At 41.6% G+C, this 19,821-nt stretch overlaps 1 protein-coding gene across 1 annotated transcript; it reads left to right on the forward strand.

The window, feature by feature from the left end:
* The first annotated feature begins 9,160 nt into the window (after positions 1 to 9,160).
* Positions 9,161 to 12,603, forward strand: LOC131623181 (proteasome subunit alpha type-7). The gene is made up of 3 exons (XM_058894185.1): positions 9,161 to 9,439; positions 10,665 to 11,079; positions 12,158 to 12,603. The coding sequence occupies exons 1-3, from the start codon at positions 9,267 to 9,269 to the stop codon at positions 12,317 to 12,319; spliced, it is 750 nt and encodes a 249-aa protein (XP_058750168.1). The 5' UTR covers positions 9,161 to 9,266; the 3' UTR covers positions 12,320 to 12,603.
* The last annotated feature ends 7,218 nt before the right edge of the window (positions 12,604 to 19,821 follow it).

Here is a 19,821-nt window from a genome sequence, read left to right on the forward strand (position 1 = left end):
TCTGACTTCGACGAGGAAACTGCTGAAGTCAAAGTTGATGAAATTATCGAAACTCTAGTCAAAGTCGAAGCAGTTATCAACATACCCGACACATTCGAAGTCGAAGAGGGTGTGGCTGATACAAGCCAAAGACCTCAAAGAACTTGAATTTTTCCAATAAGACTTCAAGACTACGAAGTGGTTGGTGATGATGAAGTCACACCAGATGGAGAATTAGTTCAATTTACTTTACTTGCAGGTGCTGAACCAATCAACTATAGCGAGGCTTTAAAGAGTTAACCATGGAAGTTAGATATGATCAAAGAGTTATAGGAAATCGAAAGAAACAACACATGAGAGTTAGTCTAATTGCCAACACATACAAAAGCTATCAAAGTAAAACGGGTGTTCAAGGTGAAACACAATGCTGATGGGTCGATAGCTAGACATAAAGCAAGATTAGTAGCCCGAGGATTTCTTCAAAGAGTAGGACTTGACTACTCTAAAGTATTTTCTCCAGTAGCAAGACTAGAGACTGTTCGACTAATGGTAGCAATGTCGTGCAGTCGAGGTTGGTCGACATTTCATTTAGATGTGAAATCAGCATTTCTGAATGGTCCTTTAGAAGAAGAGGTCTATGTCACACAACCTCTAGAGTTTAATATTCAAAAGGAATTTAGTAAAGTATATAAGTTGCACAAAGCGCTCTATAGCCTCAAGCAGGCACCTAAGGCATGAAACAAGAAGATCGACTCATACTTAGTCAAATTGAGATTTCCACAGACGGCGCCACTGATCGTACCTGATCAGAAGAATCGTCAAGGCAGTAGAATCTGGCTTGGAGAGCAAGATGGGGGGGGTACCTGCAAGGTTCTCCGATGCTTAAGTTAGTAGCTATCAGAGAATGAGGGTTGAGAGTGAAGAATAGAATACCTGACCCTCTAGTGAAAGAGGGTATTTATAGCCCCCAGCGCTGGGCCAAGGTTCCCTAATTGGGCCAAATCCAACTGGAGGCCCACGTGCTAGGGAACTGCCAGAACGTCCCATGCTAGGGCTGAGTCAGCAGGAGACTCATGTTCCGGATGATCAGAGCGTAGGGTTCGGAGGTGGTTGACCGAATCCCCCGCTGCGTGACGCGTGGTCTTCGCGCGTGGATAACTCCTTGACGATTATCCAGTAAATGGTCCCAATGAATTGGGCCTGCTCGGCCGGAGTCTTCGCGCGGGGGCAGCCCTTAACGGTTGCCCAGCAATTGGGCCTAAGGGAATTGGGCCTGCTCGGCTGGTAACACGGGTTGGGCTTGCTCGGCCCAGTCCAGAACAGGAGCCCCCCAAGTCATTAGCCTTATAAGGGTGGTGACTTTGACGAGGAGGTTTAGCCGAGCACGGGTAACGTTTCCAATTCCTAGGCTACTCGAGGACTTTGGTCGGCCGTTGCCTTTGGTTTTTGACGTTTTGGTTGTCACTCGTCAGCGTGATTGACAGGTGTCAGCTGTATAGGCTGTAATCATTACTGCGCCGTTTTTAGGGATGGAAATAGGCGGCGCCTTTTGGAGTTCCCAAGGCCTTTGGGACGCGTGGCAGCCTTTCGTGGAGGGAGCCGCCTTTGGGGTGTAGGCAATGATGGCGTCTCCTAGGCTGCCTAGGCCATCATGACACCCTTTGGCCTTCTTTCCCTATATAAGGAGTGAGGAGGTCACTCATTTGACACTTAACATTTTCCAAGCTTTCAAGATTCGCTCACTGCTCTCCTCCTCGTCTCGTTTATATCTTCTTCGCTTTCTTCAAGTAAGTTCCTCGTCTCCTTCATATCTTTATTTAAGTTTTTATGTATTAGTTTTGAGTGCGGAGGGCGCGATTGATGAGTGTGACGAGCGAGGTTTATGAATTAACCGAGGAAACCTAGAAGATAATCGTTTCTCCCATGCGTTTGCCGAGTGAGTTTTGAGTGAACGGAGCTAGAACGTTTGAATGAGACGTCCAGCTTTTAGGATTACTATGGAGTAGTATGAAGGCCACGAGCAGTGGAGGTTGCATGTCTCGGTGGGGTCACGAATTTGCCGACCTCCGCTGCGTGCGACGATTATGCTGGGCGCTTTAGCTCGTCGGCCATTTGACGATTGGGGGAATTTTCCTCGTCCCTTTTCCTCGCCCTTTCACTTGACTTGCGGTGGAAGGGTGGATTTGACCAGTCGAATTCACGGTTTCCTCTGCTTTTCAGGTAAATGGCCGACGAGAACAAGGATGATGTCGCCTTCGACATTTCAGATGGGGACGAGGCTGTTGGCTCGCAAGAGGGTGTTCCCGTCGTCGAGACCTCCCCTAGGGCACTTGAAGAATGGGTGGCCGTTGCTCCGAGGATGATTGCATCGCGCTTCACAAGTCGTCCCAAGGAAGCCTTTAACGTCATAGAGGACCTTGACCAAGGCGAGGAGCCTTCTTGGGGCGCCTTTGTGCCCAAATCTCACCAGAGGATCTGCTCACAATTCCCCGGTCCCCGTTTCGCAATGTATGAGTTCGTCTTTAAGGAGGCTGGTCTCCGTCTCCCCTTCACTCATTTGCAACGGAGCGTCTTCAGTTGGTTGCGCCTCTGCCCGTCTCAGCTTCATCCCAACGCTTTAGCGTTCTTAAGGGCCTTTGAGATCGTATGCGGGTACTTGGAGGTCGAAGCGACTCTGCCCCTTTTCTTCAGAGTGTTTCATTTGCAGAGGTTGCGTGATCCGGACGGCAAGTGGAGTTGGGTGTCGTTTAAGCAGCCGAAGAAGCTGTTCGCCATTTACCAGGACTCTATCAAGCATTTTAAGAGTCAGCGCGCAAGTTTGGACAGTATGTCGGCGCGCGAGTTGTGTTCTCGGGGGATATGCTCGACTTCTGCTTTGGCGAATTTTTTCATCTTATCTCTGACGAGCGCGAGATATTCGGCAAGTACGTCGTTTTTGGCCTGGTATTCGCCGCTGATATGAGATGCGACGAGTTGGGAATCAGTGTAGATCTTGACCTCTCGTGCCCCTATGTCCTCGGCGAGTCTCAGTCCCGCGAGGAGGGCTTCATACTCGGCCTGGTTGTTCGACGTGTTGAAGGAGAGGACTAAAGATACTTCTATGATAAGACCTTCGTCGTTTTCCAAGATAATGCCTGCCCCGCTGCCCGAGCTGCTTGACGCGCCATCTACGTAGATGGTCCACTTGTCTTTAGTTGTGTCGGGCGAGTCGGCGATAGAGGTCATCTCGGCTACGAAGTCCGCTAGCGCCTGAGCTTTTAATGCCTTCCTGCTTTCATACTGTACGTCGAATTCCGAAAGCTCGAGGGACCATCTTAACATTCTGCCGGCCATGTCTGGTCGGCTGAGGAGTTGTTTGATGGGTTGATCCGTCCGAACGAAGATTGTGTGGGCGAGGAAGTAGTATCGTAGCCTCCTGGCCGCTATTACTAGGGCCATGGCGACTTTCTCGATCTGTTGGTATCGTACCTCGGGTCCCTGTAGGGCTTTGCTGGTAAAATACACAGGTTTTTGCCCGTCTACGGTTTCTCGGATCAAAGCCGCGCTGACTGCCTCGTTTGAGACGGCCAGGTAAAGGTACAGAGGCTCGTTGTCGTCAGGTCGAGAAAGGACGGGCGGCGAGGAAAGTACTTGCTTGAGGTGTGCCAGTGCTTGCTCGCACTCTTCGGACCACTCAAAGGCTGCTTCTTTGCGTAGCAGTTTAAAGAAAGGGAGGGCGTGCTGGGCAGATTTCGCGACGAAACGTGATAGCGCAGTGAGCATCCCGTTTAATACTTGGATGGATTTTTTATTGTTAGGAGTAGGGAGCTCAGAGAATGCTCGGCATTTATCCGGGTTGGCTTCTATTCCCCGTTCGGTCAGATAGAAACCGAGGAATTTTCCTGCTCGGACGCCAAAAGTGCATTTCTCTGGGTTGAAGCGCATCTTGCAGGATCTGGCCCGCTCGAATACGCGCTCGAGATGGGAGGTGTGGTCGGTGTCCCCTCGAGACTTGACGATCATATCGTCCATGTACACCTCGAGGGTGTCGCCGATCTCCCCTCGGAACACTTTGTTCATCATCCGTTGATACGTGGACCCCGCGTTTTTGAGGCCGAAGGGCATTACGTTGTAGTAATAGTTGCCTGACTCGGTCATAAACGCCGTGTACTGCTTGTCGCTCCTCGCCATGGGGATCTGGTTGTAACCTGAATAAGCATCCATAAAAGACAATAGTTTATAGCCGGCCGAGTTGTCGACCAGTCTATCAATATTTGGTAAAGGATAGGCGTCTTTTGGACATGAACGGTTAACATCAGTATAATCAACACACATTCTCCATTTTCCATTAGATTTCTTAACAAGTACAACGTTTGAGAGCCAAGTTGAATACTTGGCCTCGGAAATAAAATTTGCCTCTAGGAGGTCTTTTACAGCTTTCTCGGCAGCCTCCGCTTTCTCGGGAGACTGCCGACGCCTACGTTGAACTACGGCTTTTGCGGCTGGATCGATGGAGAGGTAGTGGCAGGCGACCTCAGGGTCGAGTCCGGGCATTTCTGCGGCGCTCCAGGCGAACAGATCAGCATTGGCTCGAAGGCAGGCTATGAGCTGCTTCCTCGGAAGGTCTGGGATGCCCTTACCGATTTTTACTGCTTTGTCGGGGTTTTCGCCCAAGGGGACAAGCTCGAAATCTCCGTCTGGAACTGGTCGGAAGGGGTGAGGTGACTTCGACCGCGTCTCTTCCCCAGTTTTTGGTTCTTCCTCTGCAAACCGGGCATCCAGGTCGACTGAGCTGACGTTGGTTGTCTGATGCTGGTCTTCTCGAGGATGCTTGTCTTTGGCCCTTGGCTTTTTGTTGGAGTTGGTCGGCGGAGCGATCAGTTCTAATCCTTTGACGGAGGCATCGAAGATTCTTCTGGCTGCTTCAATATCGGCATTGATGGTGGCCACTCGTCCTGTCCTCGTGTAGAACTTCATCTTCAGGTGGACAATGGAGGGTACGGCGGTCAGTTCGGCCAGAGTGGGGCGTCCGATGATGCAGTTGTACAGGGTTTTGCAGTCGATCACCAAGAATCTGGTTTTGACTTGCCTGGAAGCCTCCCCTTCCCCGAAGGTGACAATCAGCTCGACGTAACCCCATGGTTTAGTGGTAGCCCCGTTGAAACCTTGAAGGTCTGAACCCACATAGGGAGTGAGATGTGAGTCGTCCAGCTGGAGTGTCTGGAAGAGGTGGGAGTACATGATGTCGACCGAGCTGCCTTCGTCGACCAAGACCCGTCGGACGTCGAAGTTCGCCATCCTAGCTCGGACGAGCAGGGGGATCGTGGCGTTTGGAGCTCCGCCGGGCAGTTCCTCTAGGTAGAAAGTGATTGGTTCTGACTTTCCCCGGAACTTCCGCAGTGTGGGGCCGAGGTCCGCGTTGGCGCTGAGCAACTCATCGAACTTTCTCTTGACTGAACTGATGGTGAGGGAGCCTGGATCCCCGCCGTTGGAGACGACCATGGTGAATGGGAAATTTTCCCATTTGCTAAGTGCGGTGAGGATCCCGGCTGATGGCACGAAATCCTCTGGGCGAGTGACGGACAGTGCTACTTGTAGGGGCCTGTTATCCGGTGAATTCCCTTCGTCAAAGTTTCTGTGGTCGTCCCTTCGGGAAGGTTCCCCTTTCTGCGTGTATTTTGAAAGGCGGCCCTCCTTGATCAGTGTTTCAATTGCATCTTTGAGGTGGATGCATTCTTCGGTCAGATGGCCGTGACTTCTATGGTATTTGCAATACTTTGATTTGTCGGTTCCCGGCCTTGCGGGGTTTGACTTTGGGGACCTGATGTTTGATTTCTTGAACTCGGTGTTCTGGCATTCGGCCAGGATCCTCTCCCGCGAGGTGTTCAGAGGGGTGTAGTCATTGAAGCGACCAGATGGTCCTCGGCGCTCTTTGATGTCGAGAGATCTGTCGTCTTTCCTTTTTTCATGCCCTCTCTTCGAACCTGGGTGCTCGTAGTTTGAACTGCGAGCGGCGTCACTGCCTCGCGAGGCTTTGATGGCAGCAACCTCTCCTTCCTCGAACGCGATGAACGCTTGAGCTTTGCGAAGGAGGGCGTTCATGGAGTGGACCTTTTCAATCTTGATGGCCTTCTTAAAGTCACTGCCGGGGAGAAGTCCCCGTTCTAAGAGGTATCTCTTCATGTAGTCTTCTGTTTGTACTTGGACGGCCTCCTTGTTGAACCTGTCGAGGTAATCCCGAAGAGGTTCGTTGGGCCCTTGTATCACGGCCTCGAGATTGGCCTCTGATTTCGGCTGTCGCCGGGAGGCTGTGAAATGGCTCAGGAAGAGTTCCTTGAGGTCGGTCCAGGAATGGATGGAGTTGGGGCGGAGGTTTCTGTACCAAGTCATTGCTCCCTTCCTGAGGGTGGTCGGGAAGATGCGGCACTTGATGGAGCCCTTGACGACGTGGTAGTCCATGACCGCTTCGATGCTCCGAATATGGTCGTCGGGGTTAGTGGTTCCATCATACTGGTCCAACGCCGGAGGTTTTTCCATCCCTCGAGGAAGGCGGGCTCTTCGGATGTCCTCGGACAAAGGGCTGCGGAAGTCCTCTTCGTCGCTCGGTCTTGGTGAAGTTGAATGTCTGCCTCGTCGGGGTCTTTCCTGGTCATTGTTGGGACCGGCGCGATTATCCCGAGGAGAGGGACGCTCGCGGGGTTTCAGCACAGCCTTGGAGGGGCCCTGATGACCCTGCTCGGGGGAGAGGCTTCTTGTTTCAGTGGCCTCTGGTCTCTGATTCTTCCTGCTCTTTCTTGGAGGAGAGCGGGAATATGATCTCCGACGGCGGTGTCTTCTAGGTGGGGAGCGTGAAGAAGATGGGGAACGCCGACGGTGCCTCCTCGGAGGTGAGCGCGAGGAGGAATAGGAGCGTGACCGGTAACGTCTCTTTGGAGGGGAGCGGTACCGTCGCTTCCTTTCCAGCTCGTGGATACGGTCGTCCTGAATTCGGAGGAGGCTGTTCGTCTTTTGCAGTTCTTTGAGCAGGCGGACAGTGATGGGATCAGTGCCCTCGGGGATGTCGAGCTGTTCCTCCTCTTCTACATGACGGGTCCTCAGTCTCTCGGAGGTGTGAGTGAATGAGGAAGCGGCGTGCCCGTCTCTGGCGTCAGTCTCATTCTCGTTCTAGGGGCGTTCAGGTCCATTATGGGTTCGGGCCTGCTCGTCTTCCCCGTTCTGAACGTGTCCCTCGGGAGGGTTTTGCTCGACATTCTAGACCTGTTGGAGGCCCTGCAGCTGCTGGATGTTCTGGACCCGTTGCCTCCCAGGTTGCGAGGTCTCATGCCTCGGCCTTCTCTGTCCGGCAAGGGCATGTTGTGGTTCTTCTTGCCGACGACGATTCGTCACCTCGCGGGTGGAATCTTCGATCAGATGTTCCAGGAGGAAGGGATCGGAGCTTGGGATGTTGTTGTTAGCCATGACGATCGTGAAAGGTTATGCTTTGATCTTTGTTAAAGAAGGGGGAGCAAGATTCCCACAGACGGCGCCACTGATCGTACCTGATCAGAAGAATCGTCAAGGCAGCAGAATCTGGCTTGGAGAGCAAGATGGGGGGGGGGGGGGTACCTGCAAGGTTCTCCGATGCTTAAGTTAGTAGCTATCAGAGAATGAGGGTTGAGAGTGAAGAATAGAATACCTGACCCTCTAGTGAAAGAGGGTATTTATAGCCCCCAGCGCTGGGCCAAGGTTCCCTAATTGGGCCAAATCCAACTGGAGGCCCACGTGCTAGGGAACTGCCAGAACGTCCCATGCTAGGGCTGAGTCAGCAGGAGACTCACGTTCCGGATGATCAGAGCGTAGGGTTCGGAGGTGGTTGACCGAATCCCCCGCTGCGTGACGCGTGGTCTTCGCGCGTGGATAACTCCTTGACGGTTATCCAGTAAATGGGCCCAATGAATTGAGCCTGCTCGGCCGGAGTCTTCGCGCGGGGGCAGCCCTTAACGGTTGCCCAGCAATTGGGCCTAAGGGAATTGGGTCTGCTCGGCTGGTAACACGGGTTGGGCTTGCTCGGCCCAGTCCAGAACATGAATAATTTAAAAAACATATATTTAATGTAAAATCAAACAAAGAAGAGTAATAGAGTTATTAAATGTTTATTACTTAAAAAATAAAGGTAATGAAAAACAAATGTAAAATCAAATCAAATTTATTTATTTTAATGATAAATTTGAGTTTTCGCATTCAAAATAGTTCAAATTCACTCGGGTTGAAAAGCGCCCCGCGTGCTACTTGACTAATTATATGAATAATTTAAAAAACATATATTTAATGTAAAATCAAATAAAGAAGAGTAATAGAGTTATTAAATGTTTATTACTTAAAAAATAGAGGTAATGAAAAACAAATGTAAAATCAAATCAAACTTATTTATTTATTTTAATGATAAATTTGAGTTTTCGCATTCAAAATAGTTCAAATTCACTCGGGTTGAAAAGCGCCCCGCTCCTATTACCCATTAAACATCAAATAGTAATAGCTAAATTTCAAATAACAGGGTTGTTGCTCTGGGCCATTATAGGTTTATCGATAACTAGTTTAAAATCATACTATTTATTTATTTCCTTAATTTTTTTCACTAAATTTCAATTTAAATTTAGTTCAATATATCTTTTATCAAAATTTATAAATACTTAATATTTTTAAATAATAAATTAATAAGATTAATTGGTATGTATCAAAACTATTCCTAAGTACTAGTACTTATATGTGATTAAAGAAAAAAAATCAAATACATATAAAAAGTTTAACGTTATAATTAATTGTCAATTAATAGCGAAAAAATTTATACTGTTGATTTATATTTGAATTTATATTTGAATAGTTATGTACTTTTATACTTTTCTACAAATTATTATTTCATTTAGTAAATTGTGTATTATAATGCAAATCATCTTCTTTTATGGTAAAAGGTAACAATGATTGGTTCTTTCCCAATTCCCAAAAAATAAAATAATGATTAGTTGTAATATATTTATAAATATTTCAATTTTCAATTTAATTTCTTAATTAAAATGGCAGTAACGAATATGGACGAAAAAGAAAAAGAGAGAGTAAATTCGAAAAATCATGGTGTGTTAAAAGCAATTCTATTTAAAAATTGTTAATACGAGGCCCAATCGGCCCAACAAAATTGAGCTACTTGTTGTCCAAGCAGGATCGCAGTCAACAACACTACATCACAGTGCATTTCTTCACCTAACAGAAAAGAGAAAGCTTCGTCATATAGGTTTTGTTCAAATCGGAAAAGTAGAAGAAAGAAGAATATCAAAATGGCGAGATACGACAGAGCGATCACAGTCTTCTCACCCGATGGCCATCTCTTCCAAGTCGAGTACGCTCTCGAAGCCGTTCGCAAAGGTAACGCCGCCGTTGGTGTTCGCGGTACTGACAACGTCGTTCTCGGCGTTGAGAAGAAATCCACCGCCAAACTCCAAGACTCTAGGTTTCACACTTTCTCAATTTAATTTTATACTAAATCAAGATTAATCTTCATGATTATGTTCAAAATTGGAACCTAGATTTAGAATCCTAGGGTTTAAAGCGTGATCAGTGCTTTATGTAGTTTCAATCCTCTGGATATATCATTTGAAATTCCAAGTTTCAATGTTTATGTTTCTGCTGTTTTTCGTGGTTGTTTTTCACAGTAACGATTAAGTGAAGACATTTGCATCAGAGTTTAGTATATTGTACATGTGATTTTGAGATTGCTATGGTTTTGTTATATTACGTGTTTAGTGTTGTAGTTCTGTGATTAATGGTGCAGATAAATAATGCTCTGTCGTTTGTTTGATGAATGATTTGTTATGTTCATCTTCTTCGATGCTGATTTTTGTTTGGCAAGATTTGTTATCTCCTTTTTGTGTTGTGAATGTAGATTTTTTTTTTTTTTATGATAAGCAAAATGAATGAATTAAAATCGAGCACTAGGAGTACTCAACCCGAACAAAGATAAACACCTGGAACACCGGACGAAATCCACATAACAGAAAATTACTAGAAGCAAGAGGATGGATAGGCATTCCAATCCTCCCAAGACAAATCAACTACACCCCTAACATTGGCGAAAAGCCAGTCCCTGGTTAGAGCTTTAATCTGCCAAACCAAATCTAACCCTCCTAAATCACAATCATTAACCAGAATACGGTTCCTAGAAATCCAAATCACCCAACAAACCGCAATCCAAAAAAAAAAATCAAACTGATTTTTCTTGAATTTGACTTTAATCCGCCTTCAAAATTCCAGCTGGTGGACTTCCACCGAATCTCTAACTTGAGAAGCCTCAATGTCCAACCAAACACTAACGCAACTTCACACCTCAATGGCCACCGGACAGCTGAGAAACAAATGGACAGAATTTTACTCTTTGTGAATGTAGATCTAGTTTGGATTGGTTTATAGTTCCCAAGTTACAATGGCTTCTCTGTTAGAATAAAGTTATAGTTCTTCATTTGCAAAAAAACTCTTCAAACTTACAGGTATTTAGAATTAGAATCTATTATTCTATGAGATGACTTTTGAAAATTTTGAGATGCTGAAACAAATTTTAGCTTATATGAGATTTGTTTTAAAAAGTGCATAGTATTGGTTATTACCAATTCTTCAAAAATTTCATTTTTTTAATACAGGTGCTATTGAGTGCTTACTGTTGTTTTATCTTTGTTATGCAGATCAGTGAGGAAGATTGTCAATCTGGACGATCACATTGCCCTTGCATGTGCTGGACTAAAAGCCGATGCCCGTGTTCTTATTAACCGGGCGCGAGTTGAATGTCAAAGTCACAGGCTTACTGTTGAGGATCCTTGCACTGTGGAGTATATAACCCGTCACATTGCAGGTCTTCAGCAGAAGTACACACAAAGTGGTGGTGTAAGACCCTTTGGGCTTTCGACTTTGATTGTTGGCTTTGATCCTTACACCGGGTCACCCTCCCTGTACCAAACAGATCCTTCTGGCACATTTTCAGCTTGGAAAGCTAATGCAACTGGAAGAAACTCTAATTCAATCCGTGAGTTTTTGGAGAAGAACTTTAAAGAAACTTCTGGGCAAGAGACTGTCAAATTGGCTATCCGGGCATTGCTTGAAGTGAGTTAATTTGCTCTCTTTTGTGTTTTTTAATGAAATAGTATCTGATTCTATCATTTATATACGGGTTCTTTGCGATAACTTAGGCAAAGTCTTTTTTCCTTGCTGAATATATTAGTGTTGTCATTAACTGCTCTATGCATACATCCATGTCTAATGCTGTCAATGACCTAGGAGTGGGACTTTGGAAGAACTTCTATATGTTTTGGGAGGACCTTAACAAAAGCATTTAACTGCAAATTAGGTGGGGAAGTTTAGGATAAATTAATGTGTATTAGAAAGATATTCATATGCTTAATAAGCTGTGTTTCACTTTTCCACTAGTTTAGATGTCATTATATTAACTTAACCTTAATATAAGGTAAAACTACCTACAATTGACCCACAATGTGGTATGCATGACCATTCCCTAAATCCTGCTATGGCGGAGCCTTTAGAGCACTAAGTTTCCATTTTTTTTTCATTTGTTTGAGATCTTATCTCTTTCTGATTCTTGATTGACACAGTTATTAGCAAGGTAATTATTGAATTGACAAATAATACATACAAACTGTTTAGAATCGGCAATTGAACAAATAGAGCAACCTCTAGGAATTAGAGAGCCCAGTCTCTCTCAAACCAACCAACATACAAGATACCTAATGCCCTCCCATTTCCTTTTCAGCCTATATTTATAAGAAAAATGATTGTTGGGACGAGAAAAAAAAATTGGCGACTGACATGGTTTGCCCCACATTTATACCCACCATTATGCCTTTATTTCACAAAATCTGGAAGATATTACCATCCAACTTATGAGACTTCAGCTTCGGGAGTTTTATGAATGTAAACCTTGTACCATATAGCAATGCTCTATTTATAATTCTTACTACCTTCAGCTGTTACATAGCAGTTACTGCACATACAGTATTTAATAATAAAATAAACTGACTAATACTAACATAATGGATAGAGTAATGTTGTCTATTCCTATTGCATAATTATAGTACTATCAGTGGCAAGTAACTTGTTATACATTTGGAACTGGATTTGATAAATATTTTACAATTGGCTTTTCCTGGTTGGCATATGTAATTAGGTTGTCGAGAGTGGAGGCAAGAACATTGAAGTTGCTGTGATGACCAAGGAGCATGGTCTGCGTCAACTGGAGGAAGCTGAAATTGATGCCATTGTTGCTGAGATTGAAGCCGAGAAAGCTGCTGCTGAGGCCGCAAAGAAAGCTCCCCCCAAGGATACATGATTTTAGGTTTCTTTTGCTTTGTACTACCAAGCACCACTCTGATAGGTGTTGGCTCTACTTATTGTAAGCTAAAATTGATGCCATCATATCTGAGATTGAAACAAAAAATAGGCCTACTGAGGCTACACAAGAGATCCTTAGACATGATTTTCATTTATATTTGTTTAGATCGTTAAATGTTCTTGCTGGGTGATAGCCTAACTTAAACATGTTTTCTTTTACTGTTTCTTTTGGGTCATGTCATGTAGTTATTTTCATTTTAATAGCATGCCATTATTGTTCAAGTTTGTAAATGTTAATTTTTAAATATTTCATGCATATTTATTAAAAAAGAGTTATATCTTAAATATTCTATTATGAAAATGATATCCTTAACAAATCATATACTTTTGTTTTAAAATACATCTATTTAAATATGTTCTATGATTGTAGTTCCAAATGGTATTGCCGCTCATTGATAGCTATTACTAATGACTATTTTGATATTTATGTATCTCAGGTAAATTCTAATATAAAATGGACTGATATCTGAAAAATAAACCACAAACAAATGGAAAGTAACTTAAACCATAAGGTATTCAATGCTCCTTAAGCCATTTTTCTTTTCCCTTTACGCTCCTTTAAAACTATTCAAGGCGAGATATTTCTTTCTCAGTGGAGTCCTACTCTCGGACACTGAGTTGTTTAGAACTTTTATAATCACTATTATTCCAGCCACAACTCAATATAATCATGTTGTAATACTAGGTAAAAGCCAGAAAGTACATCACATAGGGACATGCATTATGAGTTGAAGGATATGAGATGATGATGATGATGATTTCTTGAAGATGCAACCTCTCCAAACTTGCCTCACCTTCAAGAATTCAAGAATTCAAGAACCACAAGCATATAAGCAATCTTTCTTCAAGTTGTCAACAATTTTCCTCTTCTCTCCCTCACTCTCTACTCGCCCCTCTCTCTCTTGGCTTTCTCTCAAGTTTATGAATTAGTTGCAAGGATAAAATGAATGAAACGTGTGATTTAAAAAAGTAATTGAATAGTGATAAAAAAAAAAAGTAATTGAATAAATATAAAAATTACAGAACTTAATTTAATTTTGATACTAATTTATTTTAATAACTTAACCCCTGTTTGGTTTTTTCTTCGTTGCCTTGAAAAAAGGATGGGTAATTTACCCAAGTGATGTGGCATCCAATTTTTTTTTTTATAAATCATTATTAATAATATACGTTTTTAAATTTTTACTGTTATATTTTTCTAAAAGACTTTTATATCCTTTTCTCTCCTCTGCATCTTCATCTTTTTCTTCTAGGTTTTCTACCATATGTATTTCTTCATCAAATTTATATATTTATTTGACAAGAAAGAGTTATACTCTTTGATAATTTCTTTCTTTTAAATTTTTAGAAGGATCGACATCATTTTAGGTTCAAAAACTTTTGAATGTTACTTCAACAAAATCTGGAGATAAGATTTTGACCAATTTGTGAAATTACTCAAAATTTTAAGGTAATTGTTAAATTCTGAATGAATTTTGTATTTATTTATACTACAATCTGAGTTGTTATAAGAAATTGAATTCTCACATAAATTTTTGTTAAAATTTATACGAATATTCCGGGAACAGAGTTCTAATGTGAATTTGTTAAAGTTCAAACAATTTTGCTGGATGAATTCATGGGCATCTGGATTTTTTTCGTTAGATTTTTGATCATGAGTTCTATACTTATGTTTGTAATTCTCCGCAATATTAAATGTTAACTGTTGAAGCAACTAGTTCCTTTCAACACTATTTCTATGGTCAATTTGTTTGAAGCAATAGTTTTTTTGGCACTATTTCATTGACCTTTGATCAAACTTTTTTGAAGATACCATCGGTGTCCAGCATAAGTAATTGTTATACACAGGGTGTGAGTGTCGTAAACCCCGATTCCTACTGATAAACAAAAACTCTTTTCCAAATGACTTTGGTACATAAGTGTTCTGGCAGACATGTGCCAATGTTTGAAACAAAATTTTTCATGCAAATAGTTCAATCTTTAAGTACTTATTTCAAATTAGAAAAAATAGAATAATGGATTGTTTGTCTATCAAATTCAAAATTAATCTGCTTCTACTTCTTTATTATCAGTAAATAACCTCATAATTCACAAGTTCAACCTTTACATTTAGAAGTAGTAAAGACATAAAGTATACAAAATTAATAAGTAATTTTTGAAGTATATGAATTTTACCAAATTAGTCTATGAAGTATATTAAATTTATCAATTTAAGTCCCTAGATTCATATTCCAGAGATGTGTTTTTCGGTTAAGTTCTAGCTATATGTACCCGATGATTAAAATTATAAGGATCAATACACACGTTTCAATTAGATTTTAAATGATTACATGAGGAAAATATTCTTTTGAGTTAATTATTATATATTAAGGTTTGTCTTTGGCTTTTTTATTTCAATGTTTGTCTTTGGCTTTTTTAATTAAGATTTGTCTTTGAGCTAATTATTATTTTGATTGGAATTTTTATCATTGATGTCATCTGCTTAAATTGTATAAGAATTTTAATTAAGAAAAATTGTTTTGCTGAAACCATAATGTAAATGTAGAAAATCAGCTTCTTCCTTCTTTGTTGCCTATGACGCGAGGAAGGTACTGCAATTTCTGTATGCAAGACTCATGAAATTGCAAACGTATATGTATCAGGTATGAATGTTAACTTATCCATATTTATTTAACTTGACTTTGTGTCTCATTCCCCTTATATATGAAGAAATGATATACAATCAAAAATGTTATTTTATAAGAAAAAAATAGGGGAGGGGAAATATTATTATTATCTATTTAGAAAGAAGTGTTATATGTTATCGACAAGGAGTGTGTTTATTGAATGGGGAGATATATCTAGGTATTGAAATAGTAATGGTAAACTAAAATAACCAACAAAAGTGGAAATAAAAACCCAGAAAAACAGACCAAAAACAACAAAATATATATCTAGAAACTTCAGCATGCTTTAAATGAACATAAGCAACACTCGTAAGTAAAACTCGTGTATCCTCACGGTTATCATCACAAATAACAAAAGCATAACAATTATAAAAATAAAAGTAGAATTAAAGGTAGTTTAAATTATAATAGAAATAGGGAACAGGGTGTGACTCATTGAGTATTAAGGCGACCGCAGGTGGTGACGATTGGCGAAGACGCGGCTGCAGCAGATGGAGGAGACTGGATGGTGGAGCAGCCGCAGCAGATGGTGGTGACTCAATGAGCATCAGTGCAAACACTAGCCGCCGTCGCTTGCTTCCATTAGCAATCAGATTAGCCATTAGAGTTGTAGATCGCTTTGTTTTTGCCGAATCTCGCTGATGGCGCTTTCACCGGCACCGACATGATCTCGTGTGCTTTTGAATTGAAGAGATGTAGTGAATTGACATGGTGGAAGAGGAGATTCTTGGGATTTCAGATCAGTGGAAGGGGAGGTTGTTAGGGATTTTCAATCGATAACAGTGAAAGGGAAAAAAAATTAAAGCATTTGATTTTCAATCAATACAAAATAGAAGATAGTAACTCTGTTTTTCATTTTTTAATTAAAGGGTAAAATAGATAAAGTGTAATAATATTAAAAATAAAAACAATAAAAAAATATGAATTAAATATTTAATAAAATAATAATAATAATAATCATTTAAAAAAGAAATACAAATGGCATTATCTTATTTGTCCATGTAAAAATGGGTAATTTACCCCTAATTTTAATGGGGTAACCTAGTCCCCACCTGTTTATATATATTTTTATTTAAAACTTTTATATATTTTTTAAATAGTTAGTAACAAAATTTAGGATATTTTTAAATAATTATAAATATTGAGCAAATTAACTTAGTTTTGGCGTAATATTTTTTTACTTTATTACTAAAAACATTCATATAACTTTTTGAGGTCAATATTTTAAAATTTATTTCCATATAATATAAATGGATGTAATTCTCACATTTTGAAATTTTTAAAAAGAAACAAAATTAAAGACGGAAATTAAAAGGAAAAGTGTATTTTAAACTTTTAACTTAAAAGAACTAGGTATTTATTGCAATTTTAAATTCTATAGAATTAGTTAACTACCAAACTCAAACCAGTTGCTGTAATCGCAATTAAACACACTCCAAATTGACTTCCTCTAAACAACTAAACAGAATTAGTATGGCTGTTGTGAGATTTTGGATCGAACTCTAGTATGGTCGAAGGGTAACTTCTTGGTTCGACAGTTCGACAGGGTTAAGCATGACGTCGAAGGTTGCTCACATGCTGGTGTCGAAGTGTGCATGCTGTAGTCGAAGATGGGTCGAGCATGCAGGTGTCGAAGATGCTAGGGTTGTTAGCATGTTAAATTAGGTTTTAGTGTTTAAACCCTAATTTGTTAAGTTAGCTTGTGTATTAAGTTGGCTTGTGTAATGGGCCTTGCTGAAAAAGCCCATTAGTTAGTATGTTAGGTTTTATTATAAATAGCATACTAGTCTCTCATCATTGCTAAGCTGCAAATCCTAATTTAGGGTGAGAGAGGTTATTTGTTATTCTTGTAAACTTGTAATCTTGTTTTAAGAGAAAGTAAAAGAATAGCAGTTATAACCAATTCTTGTGTTCTTATTCTCTTCCATAATTACCTATTATACTTTGTTATTGGTATCGTTTTTCACAACAAATTGGTGCGGTGAGCGTGGAGAAGATGCCTTCAACAAAGTATGAGATTGAAAAGTTCACCGGAGTGAATGATTTCGGTCTGTGGCGCTTGAAGATGAAAGCCCTACTGGTTCAGCAGGGTTGTTTGGAAGCGTTGAAGGGAGAGGCAGCCATGAATGCTGCATTAACGGCAGCGGAGAAGACAACTATGATCGAGAAAGCACACAGCGCAATTCTGTTGAGCCTTGGTGATAAGGTTCTCCGGCAGGTATCAAAGGAGACGACGGCATCAGGGTTATGGGTGAAACTTGAAAGTTTGTATATGACCAAATCGCTGGTAAATCGACTCTACCTGAAGCAAGCTTTGTATTCATTCAAGATGGTTGAAGACAAAGTATTGGCTGAGCAGTTGGATATGTTCAACAAGCTGATTCTTGATCTTGAAAATATTGATGTGAAGATCGATGATGAAGATCAAGCGCTGTTACTATTGTGCGCTTTGCCTCGATCACATGCTCACTTCAAAGAAACTCTCCTGTATGGAAGGGAGTCCCTGACGTTTGAAGAAGTTCAATCAGCCTTGTACTCTAAGGACTTGAATGAACGAAAGGAGCATAAACCTTCGACTGTTGGCGAAGGTTTGGCCGTTAAAGGAAAACTCTTACGAAAGGATGGTAAGTTCGACAAGAAGAAAGGCAAAAGCCAGTCGAAGACTTACAGTGGCGAAGCATCTGGCATTCGATGCTACCATTGTAAGAAGGAGGGTCACACAAGAAAGGTGTGCCCTGAACGCTTGAAATATCATGGAGGTAAGGATAATGGCAACGCTGCCATTGTTCAAGATGATTTCGAATCATCTGATGTTCTTGTGGTTTCAAGCAGTGACTCTAAGAAGGAGTGGATTATGGATTCAGGTTGCACTTGGCACATGACTCCAAACAAAGACTTGTTCGAGGAATTATGTGATCAAGATGGTGGATCAGTATTACTGGGAAACAACAAGGCTTGCAAGATTGCAGGTGTTGGATCTGTGAGATTCAAGCTCCATGATGAGTCAATAAAGTTGTTGACTGAAGTCAGGTATGTTCCTGATTTGAAGAGAAATTTGCTTTCTCTTGGTGAATTCGACAAGAAAGGATATGTTTTCCAAGGAGAGAAAAGTATCCTAAGAGTCATGAAGGGTTCGAAGGAAGTCTTGAGAGGCGTGAAGAAACAAGGCTTGTATACCCTTGAGGCTGAAGTTGTAAGTGGTTCGACAAATGTTGCATCCACGAAACCTTTGTCGAAAACAGAAATCTGGCACATGAGATTGGGCCATGTCAGTGAAAGGGGTCTGGTCGAATTAGGGAAACAAAATCTGCTTGGTGGAGACAAAATCGAAAAGCTGAAGTTTTGTGAACCCTGTGTACTTGGAAAATCTTGCAGAGTGAAGTTCAACAAAGGCAAACAAAGAACACATGGATCCCTTGATTACATCCATGCTGATCTTTGGGGGCCTGCAAGGTGTCCATCACATTCAGGAGCAAGGTATTTTCTATCCATAGTAGATGATTATTCCAGAAAATTATGGGTATTCATCCAGAAGACTAAGGATGAAACTTTTGAGAATTTCAAAAGTTGGAAGACTCTGGTTGAAAATCAGACTGGCAGAAAGGTCAAGAGGTTGAGAACCGACAATGGCCTTGAATTTTGCAATGAGGCATTCGACAGTGTTTGTGCTGCCTCTGGTATTGCAAGGCATAGAACTACTGCAGGTACTCCACAGCAAAATGGTTTGACTGAAAGATTTAATCGAACTATTTTGGAGAGAGTCAGATGCATGTTGACTAGTGCGGGGTTAAAGAAGGTGTTCTGGGCTGAGGCTGTTTCGACAGCAACATATCTGATAAACAGATGTCCTTCGACAGCGTTAGATATGAAGACACCTGAAGAAGTTTGGTCGGGACATCCACCAGATCTCGACAAACTGAGAGTATTTGGCTGCATAGTCTATGCTCACATTAGGCAAGACAAGGTCGAACCTAGAGCTCTGAAATGCATGTTCATGGGATACCCTGAAGGAGTCAAAGCTTATAGGCTATGGTGCCTAGAGCCAGGTCACAGGAGGTGTATCACCAGTCGAGATGTAGTTTTCAATGAAGCTGAAATGGCTTTTAAGAAAACTGATGATGTTGGTCGAAGTACAGAAACATCTGACGAAGAGCTGGAACAGGTAGAGATTCCTGTTGAGGTGGAGCATGTTGATGCTGAATTGCATATCCCAGATGAAGTCGAAGAAGAAGCAGAAGATGCTGAAGTTGAGGAAACTGACGATGACTACCTATTGTCGAGAGATAGGTCGAGAAGAGTCATCAAGCCACCTCAAAGACTTGGATATGCAGATCTTATAGCTTATGCCTTAATCTCTGCAAGTGAGGTTCTAGACGAAGAACCTAGAGACTATAAGGAAGTTATGAGGAGTCGAAATAAGACTGAATGGCTGAAGGCCATGGATGATGAGATGAAATCTCTTCATGATAATCATACTTGGGAACTGATCAAGAAACCTGATGGGGCAAGGTTAGTCAGCTGTAAATGGATTTTCAAAGTTAAGGAAGGAATTGAAGGAGTGACGTCGAAAAGATACAAGGCAAGGTTAGTTGCAAGGGGTTTCACTCAGAAAGAAGGTGTCGACTTCAATGATGTGTTTTCTCCTGTTGTGAAGCATAGGTCCATTCGAATGTTGTTTGCCATGGTGGCACAGTTCGATCTTGAACTGGAACAGATGGATGTGAAGACTGCGTTCTTGTATGGTGATTTAGATGAAACGATCCTGATGAGGCAA

Source organism: Vicia villosa, unplaced genomic scaffold (assembly GCF_029867415.1).
Source record: "Vicia villosa cultivar HV-30 ecotype Madison, WI unplaced genomic scaffold, Vvil1.0 ctg.000054F_1_1_2_unsc, whole genome shotgun sequence".
Classification (NCBI taxonomy): Eukaryota; Viridiplantae; Streptophyta; class Magnoliopsida; order Fabales; family Fabaceae; genus Vicia; species Vicia villosa.

Bases quoted from the DNA above. Each gene is read 5' to 3' on its own strand.
- LOC131623181 (XM_058894185.1), top strand. From the start codon at position 9,267: ATGGCGAGATACGACAGAGCGATCACAGTCTTCTCACCCGATGGCCAT. The intron at 9,440-10,664 runs GTTTCACACTTT...TTTGTTATGCAG, and splicing joins GCCAAACTCCAAGACTCTAG to ATCAGTGAGGAAGATTGTCA. The intron at 11,080-12,157 runs GTGAGTTAATTT...ATATGTAATTAG, and splicing joins CTATCCGGGCATTGCTTGAA to GTTGTCGAGAGTGGAGGCAA.